The sequence below is a fragment of the Crotalus tigris genome, unplaced genomic scaffold (genome assembly GCF_016545835.1).
Source record: "Crotalus tigris isolate CLP2741 ecotype Arizona unplaced genomic scaffold, ASM1654583v1 scf7180000019968.627227, whole genome shotgun sequence".
NCBI classification, from domain to species: Eukaryota; Metazoa; Chordata; class Lepidosauria; order Squamata; family Viperidae; genus Crotalus; species Crotalus tigris.
The window spans coordinates 325,440-351,972 of record NW_024097797.1 but is presented as its reverse complement, the minus strand read 5'-3'; the positions used below and the strand labels follow the sequence as shown (position 1 = coordinate 351,972).

Sequence of the window (26,533 nt, the reverse complement as noted above, 5' to 3'; positions counted from 1 at the left end):
TTTTCGTTCACTACACATTTTATATCCCAAATTCTAGCTAGTACTCCTTGAAATGTTGTAGGACAATATTCAATTTATAGACACTGGAGAACTTAGTCCCTTTAACTGAACTAATATGTTATATCTTGCAGGTCCTAGGAGGTGAGCCTTCTCTGCTCTAATGCCTGACATGTGTAATCCCAGAAGTGAGATTAGCCTTATCTCTCAACATTCTGCAACTCTCTCAAGACCTGGCTATATTATCAGGCCTCGGAGTCCCAAGGAGATTTTGCTATGGCTCGGTTTATAATTGTAACTGCTTTTATGTATGTATTGGGTTTTTCAAATTTAGAGCTGTATACCCAAGGATCATTTCCTATGAGATGGGCAGGTATACAAATACGATAAATAAATAAAGCAAGGGTACCTCTATGTTTACTTTTCATTACTTTTCAGAAAACTCCAAAAGTCACTCGATACTGTTTATATAATTCATGATGATAAGATGGCAGTTATTTTTGCAAATAACTTTGTGAATAAGAACAAAAACGCCATTTGAGGACTTCTGAAAACTACGACCTGATTCTCCTTCTGTTATGTTATTGAAGTTTTTCTTTAAGTATCAGTAACACTACAAGTATGGTGAAGCAGAAAGTGAAAAAGCAACCTCTTGACTGACCCCCTATGACTACATGGGCATAATGGTTAGAGATGGTGCCTACAGAGGAGGAGTTGGTGTGATGGGCTATAGTGAAATGGCACTTTCCCAGGAAGGAAGGTCTACATCTCAGAAATAGGAGGAGACAAGAGGTAGCCCAGCCCAGAAATGGATAGAACACAGAGGAAAACAGTAATGCTAGCCATTCCCTAATATATTCCAGGGTATATCTATATGCTGGGGATATTAAAGGCTTAGATTCTGACTGTTGGGTGTAAACAAATAAAGCACTGGCTGAATTGTTCCACCACATTCTTGGACTTAGCTTGGCAATAACTATATTCCTGATAACAGAATATAAGTGGCTTACAGCTGCCTTTTTTTAGATTGACTTTCAATTCCGCACTCTGGCCTACAACTTTGATATTCTTTGAAGGTGTCCCATCCAATATCCCAAGCCACCTTCCAGGGCCAGACAGGTGTTGTTATCTGCAGATACCATAACTAGATTACACCTTCACAAATAAGAAATAGGTCAAGGAGCAGCATGTGTCCAGCCTATTTAAAATGTATCAGAAAAGAGGTAAGCAAGCTACAGTCGTAACTAAAATACAAAAGCATATTTCATATGATGTTCACTGCAAATGATTTTGCTTCTGTAATATTTAAATAATTAAAATTCTGGAGTTAAATGGGGATAGACTGCAACGGTATTTCTGGAATATTATTTCCTCATTATTTGCTCCCCTGAAAACAACAAATAAGGCTACATTTTCAGTAAAGAAATGAGGAACTGCACTTATAATCTGGCTGGGCATTGGAATAAACTATCACAGATTTTGATTATGGACAACATTCAATGAGGATAACTAAAGTCTGAATCCAAAAATATTTATAAACCACAAGCAGATCTGGTTAAAAATACAAAGGAGGGGTGGTGGTAGAATGACCTATATCTAAATGGCACCTAGGGAAATACACAACTATAATGAAGGACATTCACACATGTGGTTATTTGTGCCTTGAATTGATCTTTGCTTCTCCATATGCTCCCTCATTCCAAATCTTCTACAGCATTTAAAAGAGCAAAAGGGAACCTTCTTTGTCATGTAGTTACTCAATGCTGTATTTTCTCAAAAATTTAATTAACTTTCTTTCTGTTACCAGTTTCAGTTTCCTCTAAAACATTTATCTTATGTCATGCAAATCAAAGTTTTGTCTCCTTTGTAAAATACTTTTTGTTCCTTATATGTGGTGTCTTCTCTTGGATTGACTCATATTCCTTTTTGGTAGGATTTGTTTTGCTTTCTGTATTACTGTAACTCTTACTGTTAAGTGTTTATGTAATTCATTTATTGCTTTAACTTTAATTGTTCGATGCTTGGAGAATTTATTATGTGAATACAGATCCATTAATCAAAGCTGGTGTGCTAATGGGTTAAAATATCAATAAGAATCTGCAAAATAGTGAAGCAATGAAAGAGTTGAAATGAATTGTTTGGAAGAATAATATAACATTATGAGTAGCAAACATTTTTTTTTAAAAAAGGAGTGATAATGCCAATACAGTATAAAAAGCAGCTTGCCTTGCCTCCCACTCAGCCTATTATCTCATTATGCAGTTTTTCAGCAGCCAAATGGTTTACTCACTTTGTGTCAAATGCAATTAGTTAGAAAGGGGAAGACCAGTTTAGCATTTTAAATGGATATCACTTCTCCCCTTTTCCTATACTTCTTTTCTACGCAATTCTTTTGAATATGAAAATCATGCTCCTTAATATTAGAATCACTCAAAACTTAAAAAAGAAACTTGCGTATTTGATGTTTAATTTCCTGCTCAGCCTATTATTTTTTTCAGCATCCAATGAAATATAATGTACTGAAAGGAAAAAAATATTTTTTTTATATGTGGACATGCATAAATACCAGATACAGTTTTCATTGCCTTGTTGCAGTTGTCATCTTCACTTTGGCATCCCTGTTGGAATTTGTGTGTCTTGATAGTTCTGCCCCTTCCCTATCCTCTAGGCCAGGGATATCAAACTGCCAGCCCATGGGCCAGATGCGTCATGGAGTAACCGTGCCCACCCCAGTGCCGGCAATGGAAAAAAAGTCGTGATATGTCATGACACGTCACATGACGTTGCGAGTTTGACACCCCTGCTCTAGGCAGAAAATATAGCTTAGAGCTACAAGTCAGATAACATACTGTTTTAATTCTTTAAGTCAGCGGCCCCCAACTTTTTGAGCACAGGGACCAGTTCTGTGGAAAGAGGTTTTTCCATGGACGAGAGGGGGCATGGTTTCGCATACTGCCCGCATTGTGATGGATGTAGCTTTGCTTGTTTGCACAGACTGGTTTCTGGAATGCCACGGACCCGTGCTAGTCCATGGACCAGGGAACCCCTGCCTTAACTGATGCCTTCAGGGACAACTGAAAAAGGTTGGCAACAGGCCTTGTCCATTTCATTATAAAATAATCCATGTAACTGCTAAACAAATTAACAGGATAGGAGTGGGAGGAAAGAGCTGAAGGGCATCTCCTGGTAAGTATGGCACAAAGTATAGATAATAAAAAGGCAGTTCATATATGCTGTGGAAAGTCATACTATTGTACTTTTCTCGGGAAAAAGCCACCCCAGTTTAAGTATGAGCAGAGTAAGCAACAATAGAGAAATCTCGCCATCCTTCTCATCCCAAAACATTTCAGGCCTTACGTTCACCAAAGACTATTCAGTCTTCGGGTATCAATCACTTGGCTCTTTACTGTTTCCCCATTTACTTTTTGCATCCATTTACTTTTTTGCAGCAGCACTAATGATCCTGACCTTGTTAACAGTTTCAGAATACTGAAATGAATAGCCTAGCCTTTCAGATTTTATAAATATTATTGTTCAAAAAACCACAAGGTATCCCTGATTAAAAACAGAAAAAAATTCTTATGAAATCAAATATATAGCATATTAAAGTTAAGCAGTTTTGGCTGTATTTAGGCAAATGCGTTTATGTCTATTGAATCTTTGAATAAACTAAATATTTGGCATTTATTGAAAATGTTTCTCTATTTTTTTTAGTGAGCTCTAGTTATAATTTTGACAGTAACAAGATCCAGATTTTTAAGATCCCAAAGAAATAAAACAAATCAGTATCTAGAGGAAATTGGATGGCTTTCACCAGAAATGAAGTCATAAATTTATTGATTTTTTGCAGACTGAGCAACTTAGCCAATAAAGATACAAACAGAAACTCTGTCAGTTATCATTTAGGTATGTTTTAAGTATAAAGGTATCAAATTGGTAAAATCAAGTGGCATGTGCAGTGATGATTCTGTTTATCTTATCTCATTTAAGGTTATTTTCACAGTTGTCATGCATATTCCTGTATGAAACCGGCAGGTTTTTACCTGTTGAAAACATGCTTGCACAAGATTTTCAGGGAATAAGTTTCGAATAAGATCCAAGAAGGCATCAAGACTGGATACTTCATCATTCTTCTTTCCTTCTCCCAGCTGCTTCTTGAGTTTTGGATTGCCAGGATGAATAGCTAACACCAAGATCACTCCCAGGATAGCAGCAATGATTGTTGTGGACATATAATATACCATAGCTCTCGTCCCTAATCGACCACTGGCCTTAGCATCTAGTCCAGACAGCCCTGTAAAAAGAATTGAATTGGCAAGAATTCAGACACAAATGGTATCTTCCTGATTATTGAGAACCTAAATAATGACTAAGAGTGCTTCTTGTGATTAGCATTGTGCAAATAAGTATACCCTCTTGCTGTTGCATTTTGGCCATTTTCACCAGTCTGTATACTTTACAGGCAATTATAATATTACAGTGTGTGTGTGTGTGTGTGTGTGTGTGTGTGTGTGTGTGTATTCATTCAATATTATAATATACTCTCCAATCACTCTTTCCTACTCATTGCGGGGTACACCTTCCTATCCGGTAGGAAAGAGTAGGAAAGAGTGATTGGAGAGTATATCAGTAACAACAGTACAGGGAGGAGGAGGCTGGACAAGGATGACAGAGCAGAAAAATGCAAAATTGGAGTGCAATAAAGAGAGGGCAGGGCAACTAAGGCAGTTACAGGCAATCAGGAAGAGTGGCCCTGTCACACGAGCAATGAGCAAGCAGTTAGATCGGCAAGGGGATAAAAAGAACTTCCCCACCCCCTGAGCCTCACTCTGAGGACGCTGGCAAGAGGACCAGCGAAAGCTAAATTGTTTTTAATTTTGTATATAACTGTTTTTATTGTTTTAAATATTGTTTTAACAATAAACAACTAGGTTATACTCTCCCCGGAGATCGAAGATTGCATTATTGAACAAATATGCCCGGGATTCGCATTTTTACAACCATTAAATGTGTGTGTGTGTGTGTGTGTGTGTGTGTGTGTGTGTGTGTGTGTGTGTATACCTATATATATGGTGCTTCTGCTGAGCCCAGAAGAAGCGCCAATCAGCTGGAATGCTGCAGGGTCTTGTGATTTACATTCAGATGCTTGCCAACTGATTCATATTTATGATGGTCACAGTGTCCCAGGGTCATGTGAAGTGACCAAAACCTGCTGCAACCACCCAGCAGACAGGGGGAATAAAAACCAAACACCCCCCCACCCCATTTCCACTGCCAATCCTCAACAGAAATGCTCACAACAATGAAAACCTCCGAAAGGAGGAAGAGCGCCGCTGGGTGGGCAGGCAGGTGTCTTGCTCCATTGTGGCTTGGGGGGCACTTTTTTCAGTGCCATTGTAACTTCGAACAGTCACTAAGCAAACTGTTGTAAGTCAAGGACTACCTGTACTTCATCACTTTTTTTCTTTTGGGGGGGGGGTCATCAAGTTTTTGACACCTTACTAGGCGACTGGTGGTACTTGGATGTTGCCATATCCTAAAAGTGGTACAATGGGTGAAAAGGTTGAAAAGCCCTGCTCTAGAAAATTATCATGGATAAATATGTACAATAATTAATTTTAGATACTGTAAATCTCTAAGGTATCTTAAATGATTGATGTATATTGATGAGTATATAGATCGATTAGTTAAATTATAATCAAAGTAACATAATAACAGAGCTGGAGGGGACCTTGGAGGTCTTCTAATCCAAGCTCCTGCTCAGGCTAGAAACCCTATACCATTTCAGACAAATGGTTGTCCAATCTCTTCTTAAAAACCTCTAGTGTTGGAGCACCCACAACTTCTGGAGGCAAGTCATTCCACTGATTAATTCATCCTCCATGATTTATAAGAAACCTGTGTATATTCATCAGAAATCAGTCTCACTGTATTTAGTGAGAAATACTTCTAAATAAATGCCTATAGGTTTGTGGACTTATATTTTTTATTTATATATACCTGGAACATTGATTCACACAAGTTCTTTTTGTACAATGTGATATCTTTTTTCGAGGTGCTTTGTTTGATTGCAGCCCTGAAGTAGACCTACCATATATGCATTGCAAATATTCAGAAGATCACTAGATGTCAGCAAGGAGACATAGAAACTGCAAACTCTTTGCTCCTATCCAGTGGTCATCCAGATAGATGTTTGTGGCCTAGATATTGTAGTCCTCCTAAGGTCATGATACCTTTCGATAATCTCAGATTAGTAGAGGCAATTTCACTTTAATTCTATGTCATTAGAGTCATCAATAATTGAACTCAAAAGGAATCTCTGTGTTTGAACAGAGAGAAGAACATCAGAGAAAGGAATAGTGAGGAAACAATATCACTCATTGGTATTAAAAATTAATAACTAACATCCTAATTCTTATTAATGAATTGCCATTCACTGTCTCAGCATTCTACCTAGTACAGATCATGAGAAATAAACTATCATCTGTTTTTATAAACAGAAGTATAAAGTACTAATTCCAATATCAAAGATATGCTAGTACTGAGAAAAATTATTAAATTCCAAAGAGCTATCAGCAGTATCCTATAGGCCTTTATTTATCACAGGACATAAAATTCCAATCGTTCATAATCTCACCTGTGATTAAACTTGAAATAATTAAAGGGAGGATCAACATTTTCAACATCCGCATCAAAATATCTCCGGGGAAGGCTATCAACATGACGACATCAGGATTAATAGGAGCTGCCATGCGAAGGAGCATTCCACATAATGCTCCCATAATGACACCTTGAATGTACCGAAAGAAATAATAGGAAGGAAGGTTTAGGAGAAAATAATCTGAATAATTATATGAGTCTTTACCCAGTTTGTGGAATTATCTTGCAGTTTTCCAACAAGGAAGATAAGGATACCATAACCAGTCAACAGTTCTCAATTTTGGTAAATAAGGTTGGGGCCTTACTGATGAGCTCAGCAAGATACAAAACTTATATCTTGCACAATCTACTTCTCTGTTTTGGGGAGGGGAATGAGTTGAATACTGCTGCTCAAAGAGCTTGGAATGCCTTCTTCTTCTTCTTCTTGTGCCATATCCATTATCGGACATTGGCGATCATGTTAGTGATCCTGTTTTTATCAGAAGCCGCACAAAAAAGTGCTGCTGAGTTTTGTCCAAACCAATCCCTTAGATTTTGAAGCCACGGTGTTCTTCTTCTGCCTGGACCTCGTTTGCCTTCAGTCTTTCCCTAGAGGATTAAATGGAGTATGCCGTATTTTTCTGGGTGTCACATCACATGTCTGAAATATTCTAATTTTCGTTTTTTAATTGTTTTGATGATTTCCCTTGGCTTTCCCAGGTTCCCACCTACCCACAGGAAAGGCAGTGCTAATTGGTCAAATCTCTCTCTCTCTCTCTCTCTCTCTCTCACACACACACACACACAAACACACACAATTTTCCATTAATAGTTAAATGCCAATCTGTATTAACTGTCTCTTTGTGGAAAAGGAAAAAAAATGGGGTGACCTTTAGACCCCTCTCATTTGGCTGTCACAATTAGTCATATTTAAAAAGAGTAAAGCATACTTTTTTTTATTAAAAAGTTTTACAAAATTACAAAATATACCCCAAAACCCACCCCCCTCCCCCCTCCCCCCCACTTCCCAGAGCTGAATACAGGGTAACAAATATAATAATCATAATCTAACTAACATTAACCAACTATATAGATAAACAAATATAATGCACTTTAACTCCCCTTTAACACAGAATAAACAATTTGCAAATAAACTTAATCATATAAACAAATTTAAATCCTAATTCATAAACAATACAATATAATAAAAATTTCACTACAATAAACTATTAATAATAATAATAACAATAATAATATTCTAAAATTTATTCATAAAGTAAATGGAACTTTTTAGTCCCATATTTATTCTGAATATAATCTATCCATCTTCTCCAAACCAAAATATATCTCTCTTGTGAATGGTCCTTCAAATAAGACGAAATTTTTGCCATTTCTGCTAAATTTGAGACCTTAAGGGTCCATTCTTCTATAGTCGGCAAGGAATCTTTCTTCCAATATTGCCCTACCAACAACCTTGCTACTGTTATTAAATTCAACATCAAATTAGTTTCTTTAACATCAAAATCTACAATAATACCCAACAAAAATAGTTGAGGAGTAAACTTTATCTTTCTTTTAAAAATATTTTGAATGTTCCACCAAATTTTAATCCAAAAAGCTTTTATATTTCTACAAGTCCACCAAATATGAAAGTAAGTTGCATCCAAACTACCACATCTCCAACATTTGGGCTGCAAATTAGGATACATGCAAGACAACTTTTGGGGGTCCAAATGCCACCTATAAGACATTTTATAAAAAATTTCTCTCAAATTTTGAGCTTGAATAAATTTTACATTTCTAACCCAAATTGTCTCCCATGTGTCCAATAGAATCGGCTCTTGAATATTTTGTGCCCATTTTACCATACAATCTTTAACTAACTCTGTTTCAGAATCCAATTCTATTAAAACATTATAAATTCTCTTTATATGGGCTCGAGTTTGATCTTTAATCTGTTTTACCAAATTCACGTCCTCTAAAGTAATACCAACCTTTTGATCTAAACTCCACCTAACTAACAATTGATTATATTGAAACCAAGAGTGTACAATATTTTCTTGCTTCAACTCAATTAAAGATTTTAATTGCCAATCCTTCCCTACCAAACTAAGTAATTCCTTATAAGAAATCCTACCCAAATTCACTTCCCTAGATACCCCCTCTATCACGTGTCCAGGAATCCCCCAAATTGGAATTTTATAATTTAACCTATAATAATAATTCTTCCAGACACGTAATAAAGCGTTTCTTAAAATATGAGATTTAAAAACCTGATCTACTTTTTTATTATAAATTAAATATGCATGCCATCTGTATAATAAATCCCATCTCTCAAGAAGAAGTGTATTTTTATTTGTTAAATTAAGCCAATCACTAATCAGAGTTAAAGCCACCGCATCATAATACAATTTTAAATTAGGTGCCTTAAGTCCTCTCTTTCCCATGCATCTTGTATAATCTTAAACTTAACTCTTGGTTTTTTCCCTGCCCAAATAAACTTATTAATACCCTTCTGCCATTCCTCCAAGTTGGCATCTTTTTTCAAAATAGGTATCATTTGGAACAAAAAAAGAAACTTTGGAAGAACATTCATTTTAACCGCTGAGATTCTTCCCAACAAAGATAACTGTAGTTTTTTTCCAATCACTTAAATCCTTTTGCACTTTTACCCATAATGTCTCATAATTATTTTTGTACAACTTAACATTAGAAGCTGTAATGTAAACTCCCAAATATTTAACCTTTTTCACTATTTCAAAACCTGTTAATTTAGCTAACATATCCTTTTCCTTCATAGACATATTTTTCGAAAGTATTTTAGTCTTGTTGTTATTTACCTTAAAACCAGAAACTTTCCCATATTGGGTTATGATTTCCACCAAATCCCTTACCGAATCTGTCGGTTGAGATAATGTCACAACCAAATCATCGGCAAAAGCTCTCAACCAAGAGTAAAACATTCTTGAAAACAAACTTCGGGAAAAAATATTGCACCTGCAATCCTTCTTCCTTTATTGCAGCAACTGCTGCAATAAAACTACTGAAAGATGTTCTGTGCTTTATTGTTATTGAACGTACTTGTTGGAGATCAACCTGGGAAAGGCTTTCAATCATCTTGCAACAGTCAATCAGAGCCAAATGCCCATGTAAAAATAAACCCAGTTTCCAAAATCTTTAATAGCAGGGAGACATTAAAAGTATTTGCATAGCTTTTTCAACAAACAGCACAACTATCCATTCAGACCAAAGTGAATAAAGAAAGGCTTTGTGAAGGCTACAGATTTGGCTCTTACTCTCACAGTACTGTAATTTTTTTTTTTTAGTTAACTCTGGGCAGGAAGCCAAGGAACGACACTAAAATGTCAAAACTATTCCATATTTGGAAGCTGCTATACCCAGAAGGCAACTGAGAAAAGTAGATCACTGTATCACTTGGTCTAGTCTCCGAGAATGCACGGCAAAAGAGAAAGCTAAAAACCATCAGCCTTCTGGCAGGAAACATGAAGAACATGAATCCCCACTTCCTCATCTAACTTTTCTTCTTTTCTTTTCCTTCACAGTGCTAATACGGTAAATTAAATGCATTGCTTTTTTTTCTTATGAATCGACAGATATTTTATTCTAACAGAAGCTATTGAACATTACAGTAGATTATTGCACTTTGGACATTCTCCAATAAGTTACTTTCCAGAGGTTTGAGGATAACAACAGCTGGAATTCATAGTCAACAGGAAATTCTGGGAGTTGTGGTCCTAACACATCTGGGAGGCATCCAGTTGGGAAAGCTAGATTATAAGCTTGTTTGAAATAATGACCAGAAGACAAGAGATTTAAATTAATGGCAGATAATGAATTTCTCCTGCATTTTTTTTTTTACCCTGGCAATTCTCATTCAGTTGGAAGAAAGAGTATTTGCTTTAGAAATTTTCTCAAAAAAGGAGAACTTTTTGGAGAAATTATTTTCAAGGCTGATATACTTGTTACAATGTAGGGAAGTAATGTAATAAACTTTGTAGGATTATCATCCCTGCAACATTCTTCAGTATCCCTGCTACTTGTGCTTCAAATTGCAGACATTGTGGTAGGGGAGCCATGTTAATCTATGGTAGCCAAAAATCCAAAGGAATCTGGCAGCATCTTTTCAGACGAACACATATTATTAAAAGACTTAAGCTTTAAGCAGCTACAATTCATGAATTTTTATGTCCTTTAATAGGGGGCATGTTAGCTCAGCAGTTAAGAGGCTGAGTTCATCGACTGGAAAACTGGCAGCCCAGGTTGAGACCCGAGCACCACATGATGGGGTAAGCTCTCATCTTTGCCTCAGCTCCTGCCAACCTAGCAATTCAAAAGCATGCAAATATGAGTAGATAAATAGGTACCACTTCAGTGGGAAGCTAACAGCATTCTATGACATCATGCTGGCCACATGGCTGCAGAAATGTCTTTGGACAATGATGGCTCAATGGTCTTGAAACAGAGATGAGCACCGCCCCCTATAGTCAGCAACAGCTAGTGGAATAAAATCCACAGGGACTCCTTTTTGTTTATGCCCTTTAGTAAAATAGCCTCATCTGAAAAGGTGCTATCAAATTCCTATGGATTTCATGCTTTAAATAAATCTCAAAAAGATCATGAAGAAGTTCTTTCCATTAATCTTTTTTTCCAATATGATGTGCTACTTTCACAGATCTGTGTTTCAGAAAACACTGTGTAGAATTTTCCCTCCCCACCCAATTGTTCCAAATCCAAATTTGCTGAAGAATTTTAAAAAGTAGTTTGTGTTCAGCTGTAATCCCCATTCAGACCTCTGCTCTACCTTTTCAAGATTAACCAATAAGTCCTTGATGTTTAGAAAGAAGCTGACATGTCTGGGAAAAAGCAAACACATTCCACTAACATGGTGCGTATTTATATGTTTCTGTTTCTATACTTTTCTAATTTTCTATTATGTGGTTTAGTGGAATTTATTGTTGTGATTTGATCCTGATCATGCACTGAGCGAGCTGTATATAAATTGAATAAACAAATAAAGTAAGTAACTAAATTATGGTTCTTGGCAACTTCATGAAATTTGATGGTTTACAGTATGATTTACAGTACATAAGGATGTTTTATATTTTGAATCACTTATTATTATACTTTTGGAACAAATGTATGTTCTTGTTGCAATCATCTTTCTCTTTCTTATCTATATACAGGTACTCCTCATTAGCAAGTGCCTCAGATAGCAACCACTTACAAATATGATGGAAATGAACAATATTAATCGTACAGGCAATCTTTGGTTAATTACAGTAAATAGGACCGGAATTTCAGTGCATTCTGTTTTGTAAGATTATATTACAATAATTTTATAATAAGAGTAGCATTGGTCTGCATGACTTTAGTTTCCTAGTCTAGTCTACTTTGAATAGCTGACAAAGAGAGAAAGGGAAGTAGAAGTAAAATAGGGAAGCTAACTGAGTCTAAAATACAGTATATGTTCTTAGGCTTAGTAACAATATACAAGCAAACTAAAGATGTGTCAAAGGAGTCATGGGAAAGATGGTGTTCAACACGAGAGAGGCATCACAAGTGTTTTGGGTAGAGTTCTAAGCATAGCAAAGAAAAGGGGAGAAAGCAGAAGTATAGATCAGATAGGGTGGTATCTTGGGATATCAGAACATGGCATATTAATCCATTAATTAATTAGACCAATACATTATTTCTCAGGTTGACTTACCAAATACAGTAAGTGAAAGGAGCAGATTTTTTCTGAGTGAAAGCAAGAGTCGTACACAGAGGTTCTTCGGTTGATGTTCCACTGGACTCATATGGCTTTCATGCATTCGTACTTCTACCTGCTTTGGCATATTGTTGGCACTAGAAGAAAAATAAAATTAAGATATTTCAATGTGAAAACCTGCAAGATATTCTACTAAGAAAAAAATGGAAGAAGTTCATTTACCGTGCTGTACAATAGGTGATTTTACTACTACTGGAAAGGTCTGAAATTACAGTCAGAGGTCCCCTCTTTCAAGAATAATAGGGATGTTGTAATGGATATAGTACTATATTCACATTAGGAGCACCGAAGCACTGAAAGGATTCAACAATGACATCACCATTTCCCAGGGACCACCCGGTTGGGGGCTCCTTTCATGTCCCCATTAACTTGTCCACCAAAGTGGTACCAATCTATCTATTCACGGACACCCACTATTGAACTGCTGGGTCAGCAGGAGTTAGAGCATGTGACGGGAGCTCACCCCATCCTGCGGCAGCAACTGGGTCTCAAATGTGAGCCTGCCAATTGTCAGCCCAGTGTCCTAACCTTGTGAGCCACTGCATTCCTTTTAATGGATGTAGTGATAATAACAGACAATGTGCCTAGCATGACTAGATTCTATATAGTTTAGTCCTACTCACACATTTACAACACTGTTGTCTAAAACAAAAAATCAGCAGAATAAAAGGAAAAGGAAATGAAGACATTAGAGGCAAATATAGGGGAGATGAAATTAAATGCTAACTGACACATGACTGGAAATGCCAGCTGAAAAGATAGATTCTTAAGAGTCGTAAAGAGCCATATCAAGTCTTGAGTTCAACACTCTGATTAATGCTGGAATCCAAATTAAAATACCCCAGAGAAATAAATGTCAAACCTCTGCTTGTTATCAGATTTTTGCAGGCATGAATATGCAACTTGCTTAACATTGGTGAGGAAAGTTTAAAATAATTAACAGAGAAAAATGAAAAGACTGGTGCAGTCCACAATGGTGCTCTTTCTCGGTTTCCCCCGCTTCTTAGCAATTTTAATTCAGCCATCATACTGAAGGAAAATCTTCATGCACGAGCAATCCAGAGGCTGGCTTTAAAGTAACAGTTTAGTCGTTTCCTTGACAATCTGATCAGCATCCTCCTTTCTCTTTTCTCTCTCTACTCTTAGCTTGAATGCCATCTGCTTCATAACAGCTGTTGTTCCAAAACAATAATGAGGGCAAAAACTCACTAATCAGCTTCAAAACTTTTTAATGAGCCTCAAAATAGAAATTGTATCTGCATGCCAGATATATTGCTTCATGATAGGTCAGCTCAAACATTTTGATCCCTGCAGTGAAGTTGCAAATGGTGCCCTCTTCATTCCTCAAGTCAAGGGACACATTATCTCTGGCCAACCATGATACAGGTTGTCCTTGACTTATAACCATTATGGACCCTGCCCAGTTTGGTTGTAAGTCGTGACATTAATAAAGCAGTAGTAAGTGACTCATTAAGTGAGTCACCATGGTTGTTAAATGAACCCATGGTCAATAAGAGAACCCATTATTGTCTATGGGACATTCTTGCCAAAACCAAAAGTAAATGCCCATTTTTGGCAAAAACATCGTAAATCGTGATTATGTGAATGGTCATAAATACAGGCTGGTTTCAAGCACCTAAAATTCGGTCATATGACAGCTGTGGTGTGGGCAGTTATTGGAACTTAGAAATTGAGTCATAAAATACCTTTTTAAATAGTTGCTAAGCAACTGGTCATAAGTCAAGGAATACCTATATTTTGGTGCCTAAAGCAGGAGAAGGAACTGACTGAAGTGCCCACCTCATTCTACCTAGTGCTATGGCCAACTCCTTCGTGGGATAATGCCAGCATTAATTTTAGAGATAAAATTTTCTTATTAACTCTACTTCTAAACAAATACTTTTAAATTGTTTTTAAAATAAAATTTGTAAGTGCAATTTACAAACATAAAAAATACAATAATACAGATAATACGACATAAGTTGTAATAATAAATGGAAAAGAACAGAAAATGCAATGCTCCATCTTCTTATTTCTCCAATATAAGAACATTTCAAAGATCAACAGAGAACACATCTCTTAAATATACTCTTTAACATCAACTTTCTTCCGTCTATATCACAGTTGTCAAACTCTCCGTGTCATGTGACGTGTCACAACAGATTGTGACTTTTTTTGCATTGCCGGGGTTGGGGTGGGTGCGGCCTCTGGATGATGCAACCGGCCTAGGGGCCATCAATTTGACACCCCTGATCTATATAATTTTCTTAGCTGATCTCCGGAGGTTGGAAGGATCAGAGTTATTAAAATTGTATTAAAAAGTGATTAAATCTTTCCTGATAATAGGTTTTCTGTAACTAGTATCCAAAATATTTTTTTAAGTAGGAGCCATTCATTCTTACAGAATTTATAGCCTCTGTGTTTATATGAGTGTGTGTGTATTAAATATGCCTTATATAGCTTCATAAATGAAAAAGAGCCCAGAAACAATGATATTGAGGCCATATTTCTTAGACAACTATGAAGTATTTCATTATGGAATAACCATAATTTGGACATGCTATGTTTAAGTAAGCAAAGAAAAACCAAATCACAGATACAATTTAAGATATATTCCTTAACCCCACTCTAAGTTTGGATCACACATGAACCCAATTACAAAGGGGCTTAATATGTCATGTGAATTAGCTCAGTATTTTACACAGAAATCTATGTGATGAAAATCAAATCTACACAATCTTTCTCTTTCATTAAAGAGAAAATGAATCTTGACTCTTCCAGATTCTTCGTAAGAAAACTTTAGTCTAAACAAAAATGCATGATGCTTCAAATGAACAGCCCAGTTGAGAGAGCACTGATGAATAACCAAGCTCAAACAGTGACTCCATATGTTCCATTGAAATTAAGCAGCATCTTCTTTTAATTTTGCTAATATAATTTGCAACAAAACCCTCCTTTCTATTTCATATTAAATAATTCTGCACTATACTTCCAAGTTATGTAAACTTTCATGGGTAACAGCATTTACATGTTTTTTGGAAGCAGACGGGAAGGCTTTTTTTACCCTTGAAAGCCAAAATGTGCACTTGAGTAGCCCCTTCCCATTTTCTTGCTTCATATAATAATAAAATATATTATTATAGCCATGGTGACATAGTGGTTATAGTGCAGTATTTCAGGCAAACTCTGCCCACAGCCAGGAGTTTGATCCTGACTGGCTCAAGGTTGACTCAGCCTCCCATCCTTCCGAGGTTGGTAAAATGAGGACCCAGATTGTTGGGGGCAATATGCTGACTCTGTAAACCGCTTAGAGAGGACTTTAAAGCACTATGAAACGGTATATAACTCTAAGTGCTATTGCTATTGCTATATCTCCTGGGATGAAAAGTTTTAATTCATCTGATCGTTTAAGTACCAATTAATATAAGTTAATAGATGCTATCTCCATTCATGGGGCCTAGGATTACTGCTTGAATCTAAAAGTAGGACCTGACTCCCTTACCCCAAAACCCTTCAAAATTATGAGTAGTATGTATGACTAGTTCTCATTCTTATGACAGTCACAGCATCCTGCGGTCACGTGATTACCATTTGCGACCTTCTTTGCTTGCTTCCTACAAGCAAACTCAATGGGAAAGCCAGTAGGAGGATGCAATTAGCTATCGTGTGACATTTGCACTTAATGTCACTAGTTTACTGGCAACTGGAAATGCCAGAATTTCTGTGGTTAAGTGGCATGGTCATGTGTCATTTCACTTTAGGACTACATTGCTTAGCAATAGAAATTCCAGTATCAGCTACTGTCGTTATGTGCAGACTATTTGTGTGAGAGAGCAGAACAGATGTGAGAAGGAGGCAGTTTCCCATTAAGGGTATGAAGGTCAAGGAACTTTGTCAAGGATCTTAACAAAACATTTCTCAGTATCTATGAGTGAGGCAGCTTCTGAGAAGTCTGGACTCACAAAACAAACTAAATAATATTTTGCATTCATTAGCTCCCTTTCATCAGGATTTTGTCTTAAAAGACATCTGCTGCCAAAACAGCAAACACAGTTAGTTCTCACCGCATATACAGCAATATTTTTTACAGTTTTTTAACAATATTTTCAACTGTAGTTTTTAATATTTTAATTATTATTTTTCCTTTTTTTATAATTTGTAAGCTGCCCGGAATAACCTTGAGTAACCCTCAGGGAAGATGGGTGGCATAAATATTTAATAAATAATAAATAAAGTTTGCCAATGGCACTGTTGGACTTTTAAACTGTACAAAATGAACCATAATAAATAATGAATATAGCAGAATGTCTAATAAATCCAGCATGAAAAGTAGACATTGAGGTTTTATGTTATTAGGGCTCAGGTTCTTTGACAAAGTGATTGCTGGGATTGAAGCACCGGTCTAATTATCAGTCCAAACCAAGAAATGACCCAGTGAAATACAATCAATTTTAATCCGCTATTTGCTTACACCTAGTGGATGGAATCTTGCCAAACTAAAGTTATAATCTATCTTATAACCTATAACCTACTACAGTGTTTCCCAAACTTGACAATTTTAAGGCCTGTGGACTTCAACACCCAGAATTCCACAGCCAGCATTGCTGGCTGTGGAATTCTGGGAGTTGAAGTCCACAGGCCTTAAAATTGTCAAGTTTGGGAAACACTGACCTACTAGATATATCCTGAGAGATTTTAGGGTGTGGCTTTCCTGAATCTCATCACTACCCCCATTCAGGTCAGGACTGTGCAGTGTCTTAATTCAGACCTCTCTCTGTGTTGCCAAACTCTCCCACACTGCTGCTCCAAGTGCACATTCCATCCCATCTAGCTAATTACTGCAACGCATAAATTGTACTCTCTTGCTTCTCTGACTTGGTAGAGAGATGCAGGCATTGTTACCATCTGTGGGCCTCACCACTGTAATTTAGGGACAAGACAATGCATCCTTCCTAAGCAACCTGAAGTTCCACTTCCGAGCAGATAAAACCATTATATAAAAGTGAAAGTGTTTCAGTTTTCTTTTTCATCCGATGAGTTTACGAGGGCCTTGATTTCTTTTTCTGTTGTCCTTTTGTCTTCTCCTCTGTACATATACTACCAAGATCTGATAAAAAGGAAAGAAGACAACAGAGAGATCTAATTCATTTTCTCAGTGACAGGGATGAGATAGGAAATAATTCCCCAGCATACAATTGATTCCAGAATGACAGAGCACTGCGAATAAGGTTGCCTAAATCTCAGGAAAGTTCAGCGTTCTGGCTTAGGGAGTTTATTATTAAGGAACTGATAACATAGCTTTACTGTTTTTTTAAATAAAAACATTAGCTTCCTTTCAAAAATATATAAAGTAAAATGATTTACGTGTTAGACCAGTGGTTCTCAACCTGTGGGTCGGGACCCCATTTGGGGTCGAACGATCATTTCACGGGGGTCGCCAAACAAGGCTGTCCGCCATTTTTTTCCCCTTTTCTTTGGCCACACCCCTGGCACCCTGTGATGTATAAGTGGTTGGGGGTCACCACAACATGGGGAACTGTATTATGGGGTCGCGGCATTAGAAAGGTTGAGAACCACTGTGTTAGACCAAGGCTTTTCAACCTTTTCATAGATTGTATCGCTTTTAGGATATGGCAATATTCGAGTACCACCAGTCACCTAGCAAGGTGTCAAAAACTTGATGACCGAAAAAAGAGAAAAAGAAAAAAGTGATAGAGTACAGGTAGTCCTCAACTTACAACAGTTCGCTTAGTGACTGTTCGAAGTTACAATGGCACTGGAAAAAGTGACCATTTTGCACACTTATGACTGTTGCAGCATCCCCAGGGTCATGTGATTTACATTTGGATGCTTGGCAACTGATTCATATTTATGATGGTCACAGTGTCCCAGGGTCATGTGATCCCCTTTTGCAACCTTCTGACAAGCAAAGTCAATGGGGAAGCCAGATTCACTTAACAACCATGTTACTAATTAAACAACTGCAATGATTCACAAGAAATATGGCAAGAAAAGTCATAAAATGGGACAAAACTCATTTAACAAATTTCTTACCCCTCCCTCCTTTTATATCCTCTCTTCTCTCCCCCTGCTTCTTTTACATTCTCTTCTCCCCCCTCCTTCTTTTATATTCTCTCTTCTCTCCCACCTTCCTTCTTTTATATCCCCTCCTCTTTCCTTCTCCTCCTTTTCTCTTTGCTGCACCTCCAGCTGATTTCTCTCAAGGCTGTGTTTCTCCATCTCTCTTTTGCAGTCTCCTCATTTACTTTTTTTTCTCTTTCTCTCCCGCCAAAACCTGCTCCTTTTATAACTTCTCCTTTATCCCCCTCCTCCTTTTCTCTTCTGGGTGCGCTGGAAGCACCGATCCTGGGACCGCTGTCTCACCGTTGCAGCCCTGCAGAAGCGCGCACCGATCCTAGGGCTTCTGCTGAACCCTGCAGCTCCAGTTGACTCTCCCTCAGGCTTGTGTGGCACTGCCACCACTTCAACTCATTCCCCTTCTCCGCTACATTTATCTAGGACAGGGCTTTTCAACCAGTGGTACGGGTACCACCTGTGGTACATTGGCACCTGGCAGGTGGTACGCAACCATCCTAGAAAAGTGGTAGTGGGGGAGGGGAATGAGCTGAACCACACAGCACAAGCCTGAGCGAGAGATGGCTGGAGCTGCAGGGCTCAGCTGAAGCGCCAGGATCAGTGCCACTTTCCAGATGATCAGCGCTTCTTTGGGAGTGTCAGGGCTCAGTGGAAGTGCCAGGATCAGCACCAGAATCCAGCTGGAGCTCGGCGCTGATCCTGGTACTTCTGCTGAGCCCTGAAGAAGCACCAATCAGCTGGAATGTTTCAGCATCTCCAGGATCTTGTGATTTCCTTTTTGGGGGAGGGTCATCAAGTTTTTGACACCTTGCTGGGTGACTGGTGGTACTCGGATATTGCCATATCCTAAAAGTGGTACAATGGGTGAAAAGGTTGAAAAGTCCTGATCTAGGACAGTCGCGTATCACCTGCCAGGTACCAAAGTACCACCAGTGATACGCTTACCACTGGTTGAAAAGCCATGTGTTAGACCCTTTCTCTCAGAAATATCTGTATTTTGTATTTTGCAAACTCCATTCATCCTTTTCCTTCCATCTATTTTTTCCAGAGTAAAGCATACACTTTGAAAAAAAAACACTCTATCTAAAGCTACAATATTCATATTTATGCCCAAGGCTCAAAGCTTGCAGCTATAATGAACATCTATATTAAGTCCATGATTTACAGGATGATTGATAGAGAAAGACAGTGGATGTACTACAGCATTTAGGCTATAGTAATATGCCTCGAGAGACTAAGCAGACTTCTTTCAAGCAAACATAGCCAGCATACCTTTGGGGGAAAAAGATCTGAACATTTGTCAGTTCATAATTAAAAAAACATTAATTTGCTTTCGTAATTTGTTTCTTAGCATCCTTTGCCTTCCCCGTGCAAAGAAACTCTTTCTTTGATGCAGAACTTAGGGATATCTGATTAACCGCTACTGGCATTCAACTTGAATCTGAAATAATTAAAACCAGAAATCCCTAAGTTCAGCCACAACAGACATATTTATAAGAATATTGAAAAACCCTATTATGTTCTGGAAAATATTGGGGTCCACTAGTTGCAGCTTCATACTCTCTTCTGATTTCAATTAATTAGCTTCTCTGTTCCAGAAGCCATGTTACTTTCTAGATCTGAACCAATACCGTGTTTCCCCGAAAATAAGACCCGGTCTTTTTCTTTTCCTCCAAAAGAGGCACCAGGTCTTATTTCTGGGGGGGTGTGTCTTTTCCATAGTCTCACCACGTGGCGGTGGCACCGACAGCCCTGCCCACCGGCCCACTTCTTCTGCGGCCAAAGGAAATGCCTTTGCAGCTCCAAATTGATGTGTGCAACACCCCCCAGCCTGCATTTTGTCATCAAAAGCCTTCTGAAAAAGCCTCTGCAGCAGTCAACCGAGCTATGGATTGACTCTGTAGCTCAGTTCTCGGCTGCAGAGTCCTTTCCAGAAGGCCTCTGATGGCAAATTGCAGCCTGGGGGACAACAAAGTAGGCCAGTGAGGCAAGGCATGTGTCCATTCATGGGTGGCCTGACTGCAATGGTAAGCAGGTGCCGGGCATGTGGGGCAGCTCCACCCCATCACCCATGCCCTAGCTTGATTAAAAATAGGGCTTGTTTTGGGGGTAGGGCTTATATTAGGCCCATCCCCCAAAATTATTTTGGGGGTAGGTTTTATTTTCAGGGGAAACACAGTATAGCTGAATCTAGATCTAAATCAACTATAACTTCCATTTGCTCAAGACTCCAACGAACATTTCAGAGCACTGTTTGGGTCTATTTTGAATTTTGAGGTTGGGGGGGGGTAAAATATTCATTGCAGTTTATTGGTTTCACATACTTGCAAACTTAGTTTTGTAGAAAAGCAAAAAAAAATAAGTTAAATTTGATCCTCCAAGGAAAGTGCACAGGAAGAAGAGCGGGAAGTGGTTATCTAGTCTTTTAAATCATTTTTGTTTACATCAAGAAGAAACTGAGCAAACCTAGTTTGGTTCCCTGATAGTCTCTTAACTGGATCCATTTAGAAAAATTCACAAAATAGGCAATAAAGAAAAAGCAGCAGCCTGTGAATTTGTGCTTGGTTTTTCTCCTGACAGAAAATAATGGGGAAACCAGAACTGCACCCTATTCCTAATGAAGGGAAGAAAGGTAGGAGTACAGTAAAACCATTCAACTAGCATCCCCTTGGTAGCGTCTGGCAAGATGGCTGAGGCAGTTAAAAGAAGGAGGGATCAATTAAAACCTCCCTACTATATATTCCCAAACTCTATAGAATGACAGCATTTCCAGCTGAAAACGGATTTGAGTAGAAGTAAAGTAACTCAACCCAGTTTCTCAAAGAAACAATAGTATGAGACCACAGGAATAGAGCTAATCCAGTATTGGCACAATCGGCTCTTATTTATGCTGAACTTGCACAATAAAAGAATGAAAACCAGGCATTCTACAAAAAAAAAAAAAATCCAGATTCATTATGACTAATATGTGAAAGCTCATATTAATTACCTTATTTGTTGATAGGATAACTATTTTTTAATTTGTTTACAGCTTTTTTTTCTACTCTCATTTGTACTCATTTTTTCTGGGTAAGGCCAGAATGCAAAAAAACAAGGTCTCACTGTCACACATAAGAACATCAGCCTTCCAATTATTGACTGATCCGGTGAATTCAAAACATTTTGCCTATTTTTATTTTTGGGAAGGAAAGGAAAAGAGGGATTTTAACCCATCACACAAAATGCTAAACAGTGACCTATAATAGCAGCCATGGGCTTCCTCTTATATTACTTACTGCCTCTTGTAAGCCATGCAATCAAAGTGAGAAATTATTTTGAAAAGAAAAAAAAAGTGAAAAGGCAAGACTGTTGGATTAAAATGTAATTACCACATACAAAAATCTATCTAAATCATGAGTTTGAATTTAAAGAAGATTTTATGTACTCGCAAGACTGTAAAAGACAACTTTCTATACTCACGGAAAAACATGATGGCTGTACCATATCTGAAATGTTGTGTAACCACAGCTGGAGGGAAGGCTTTACCCTAAGCATTTACATATAGTAGTTGATTTTTAGGCTGTAATATAATAAAACCAATAGGTTTTTTTTTAATCAAAAGCTTTTATCTAAAGCTGTTAAGCTTTTCAAGCCTCTTACTATATACAGTATGTATGTATATGTATGGCTTATTTTCTCTCTATTTTTGTAAAGTACTTCACTGGCATTGAGTCAGATCACCCAAACTTTCTTTTTTGTTTGTTTTTTAAATAAAACATTGGAAGAATTTGGGAACACAGCAGAAAGAAGCTGTAGTCACATCCAACATCCTTATTCCTTCAGAAGGGATAATTTAAGCAGGCCACTCTAGAGAAATCAATGATAACTGTAGCTTTGCTCTACGATATATCCATATACTTCTGAAAACTAAGAAAGAAGGAAAATACAAGCAGAAGACCAAAACAAAGAGAAAGAGAATGCATATACCAACAGAAAAATAGCAGAGTGTGCAAAAAAGAGCAACTGGCAGGAGGCACTGAGATGATTGCTGGATTTAGTAAAGGACTGGATGAATGCCAAAAATATAGAAGTTGAATTTCAGTAAGATTAATCACAAGGTTACATGGTTCTTAGGCCCTAAGACTTTGAAAAAGTACACAATCATTTTTACATTGTGGACTACATGCAGTGCACTGGTAGCCTATTTATTTCTAGGCCTAATTCAAACTTGATTGAATGCTGGAGCCTGTGATCATATTCTAATAGCTGGGACCTAAATACTCAAAAGACTGCTTTTTCCTCCAGGAGCCTGCTTACATTTTAAATTCATATATTGATATTTTAAATGTTCTTATTTACATGTGCTAAGAACCTAAGAATACCTCAAGGTCCAGCATAGCATAAAGTCCCCCCAAACCATGGACTGCCTAAAGCAGCGGTTCTCAACCTGTGGGTCACGACCCCATTTGGGGTCGAACGACCATTTCACGGGGGCTGCCAAACAACGCAGTCCCCCCTTTTTCCCCTCTTTTCCTTAGCTGTGCTATTCCCTTTTATTATATTGGCTTTTGAAAGCCAATAGAATAGACTCTCTTGAATAGAGTCTAATTCTATTGGCTTTCAAAAGCCAATAGGAATTGTCCAGGCTGTCTCTGCCCTGCTGAGCCCGCCAAAAGTCCCATTCTGCAAACAGTGCTACAAGTTGTCTGCAGCGAAGGTGAGCTGTCTGCTGAGCAACTACTAAAAATGTAAGTAAAAGAGGGCCAGGGGTGGGAGGTGGGAGGCCGGCGGGCGCATGGAGGGTTGCTGGCACACGTGGAGCCCGGCGGGTGCCTTACCTCCCTTGGGCTGGGCCAGCTGGTGGCCCAGCCGGTGATCGCCCTGCGCCGTCGCTGCCCCTTGCCAGCTACACCTCGGCTGGCGCAGGGGGCGGCACCACATATGTGCGGCGCTCCCGGGCAGGGAAAGTCCTCGACTTACGACCGGTTGGGGGTCACGGCATTAAAAAGGTTGAGAACCACTGGCCTAAAGAAATGTGGCAACTACTACTGAATCTTTTCTTCTCTCCCATCTATTTTTCACCTCACAGAAGGTGAACTGCTCTATTCAGACACAGCTTCATCGTCCCTTGCCAAAGCACCAGAATGCAGAGTGCTGAAGTTCTACAATTTAATTTGTTTTGCAGAATTGTTTCCCCCCTTGTTTTTTACTCAAGCAGTTTCAATTGTCAGTTACTAAACGAAGTTTTAATTTTCTAGGTTTCAGTTTCTATCATGAAGTGAATACATATGTGTGCGCGCGTATGTGCATATATGCCTTAAACACATCTTTAAAAAGTAATAAACTGCAAAATGTCTTTTTAAGAGGAAAAAAGAATCCTTCCAATTCTTACTGCATCTATTTTACAAAAATGGATCCTTTAATAATTATGCATTATTGCAGAGAAGTACAAATGTAAAGTAGATGTAGTCCCACAAACACCACCTTAGAGAAGGCAACCAGAGATTTCCCATGGTGAAATCCTATGTATTTTATGTATTTCCTTTATGACAAAAGCAAAAAATGTATCTATGAATGATGAGTGAGTATATTAGTTATTGTTAATTTTATTTTTGTTTATATGTAAATTAAGTAAAATCACAATTAGTTTTTATATAGCTCCATCTACTTTTCTTTTAATGTCGTCCTTAACCAGCTCATGAAAATTCTTTCCTATTACAGAATCTTCCTGTATTCTAGTCATAGTTATTCACTTTATTGAAGAGGAAATAAATATCAACAGAAAGGGACATCTTTGCCCCCCCTTTTTTCCTAAGCCCTATCCTTTTCCTTCAATCAAAGGTAAGCGGTCTATGAAAGTAAAAGAAGTTGCCAATAATTTTTTTTTAAAAAAAATCAACTCTATTTGACCTATTAAGTAAGAAAAGGAAAAGAAAAAGTGGTTGGAAAATATACCCAAGCCTACAGTTCTCAATCATTAATCAAAATCACTCTTATAGATGTTATTTGTCATTTCTTGAGTTTATGTGTATTTAAAGGTGGCTATTGATTTTTTAAAAACACACAGAAAAAAAATAACGAGGATCCACAGAAGTGAAAAAAAAATCCAATGCAAAGTAATGCTAAAATAATTAACAGGAAAAAATTATGTATTTGATTTCTATAGATCTCCATCCCAATAAGTGACTCCCGTTAAAAAAGATATTCATCTTTATGCATTTTCTGATGTCCAAAAGTACATATGCCTGCTACATTTTGAGCACACTTCCAGCTGATTATTCCTGAAAAGATGCCTACTTGTCCACTTATTTATTTACATATTTACATTCATTGCTTAAAATATAGCCCAAATCCAAAGAATTCTAGGCAGTGTACAGCAATACACAAAATAAGAAAGTAATTTAAAAAAACCAAACTGAGTTATAGAGGTTGTACTTGACAGTGGACTAACACCCCCCCATGGTCACATGACCACATTATGGCAGTCTGCAACCATCCTGTTTTTACTGCTACACAGTCACAAATGAAAAGTGATTAAAGAAAAAGATACCGAAGAGTTAAACAGACACAAAGCAGACAAAATTTTCCAGGTAGGCAGGCAATCAAGTTAAAGTGGGGGATGGGAAAGAGTAGGAAGTTTTTATTACCTACAGAGAAACTATGAGAAGAATGAACTGGCAAACAAGCTGGCGGATTATAGCTCAAGAAGAAACAAATTGAACATAAATAAAACTACTTATCAGCTTGAGGCAGAAAAACTCAACATGGCATTTTATAACTTTTTCTCTGTGCATGAGCTAGTGAAAATCTAAAGCCAGAGGAACAAGGGAAGCTTCAATGGACTCATTTAAGTCTGAATTCAATCCAGCTGTACATGAAGATTAATACACAAAGGAGAAATGGATTTATGACCTCACAAGAGCAAAGCCATGGCTGCACTGTATTGTTATGACCCATTTTCTCTAAGTTCACCTTTCAGTAAACTATTCTGACAATGGAATTCCTGCACCTAGACTTATAATATTCCTTTTTAATCCATATAGAATTAAAGTCTTAATCAGAGTTGTTATGATTGATCCAATGTCTTCATGGGTTAGCACGTCTTCCTTTTCCTATCTACCACTATTTCTTTGCACTCTCTCTAAATATGGCAGCTTATCTTGGATTCTTTATTACAAATTTATCCTGCACATTTATCAAGCAATAGGATTTAACGTTAAATATAACAATGGAAGGAAGGAATAAAATGCACTGTATGTGACACACCTACCATCTTAACTAAAGGTGACTCAAGGTTAGGCACTAGAAGTAAAAACACATGCCAGCCCCTCTCACCTCCTCCTATCAAAACAATTGTCCCAAATGAAACCTTTTAATGCAATTCACACTTCATGAATTGAAAAGTAACGATCTAAGCCACTAGAGTGGCAGTTCTGGATATTTCCCAGTAATAGCCTTATGCTGATGAATTTATTTTCATCACTTGCAAAGAACAATTGAGTTAAGAGTCACTTTGATAGAAATCTATGCAAATGAAAACAACCTACCCTGTGAAAGTTGCAGGAGCCAATCATTTTGTTTTGTAAGGCTATACGTAATCATGAATTGTTAAAAGCAGGATAGAAATCAAGTGTAGCATTACAGAATCTCTTGTGACATATTATTTTTGGTACTGAAGCTTAGCATGTGCGGCTTTATCCTTTTGACAGCTGTTTCTTGGAGCAAAATGAATGATCACAGCATAGACTGATTTGATGAGTGAGCGCATGCCATCTGGTAGTATCAAAAAGGCTTTTTACACAGCGCACCTTAAAAACCAGTCCAATTTCTCTTTTTCTCTCTCTCCACACATGTACACTTGCAGCTATTGTAACAGCTGCACCACAACATTAAAATATAACCGGCAATGGGTATTTTACATATAGATGCATGCAGAGTTTTCAATATGATTTCACATTAAGTATAACGGGAGGAGATGAATAAAATACATGGTACGTGAAATACCTACCACCTCAAGTAAAGGTGAGTCAA

At 37.7% G+C, this 26,533-nt stretch overlaps 1 protein-coding gene across 2 annotated transcripts in view; it reads right to left on the bottom strand.

The window, feature by feature from the left end:
- SLC1A2 (solute carrier family 1 member 2) overlaps window positions 1-26,533 on the bottom strand; it is a 100,657-nt gene that overhangs the window by 29,834 nt on the left and 44,290 nt on the right. For both annotated transcript variants that reach the window (XM_039365162.1, XM_039365163.1), the window contains exons 2-4: window positions 12,365-12,504; window positions 6,635-6,787; window positions 4,041-4,291 (exon numbers count right to left, since the gene is read on the bottom strand). In XM_039365162.1, the coding sequence (XP_039221096.1) occupies window positions 4,041-4,291; window positions 6,635-6,787; window positions 12,365-12,504 (544 nt within the window). The remainder of the gene's footprint in view (window positions 1-4,040; window positions 4,292-6,634; window positions 6,788-12,364; window positions 12,505-26,533) is intronic.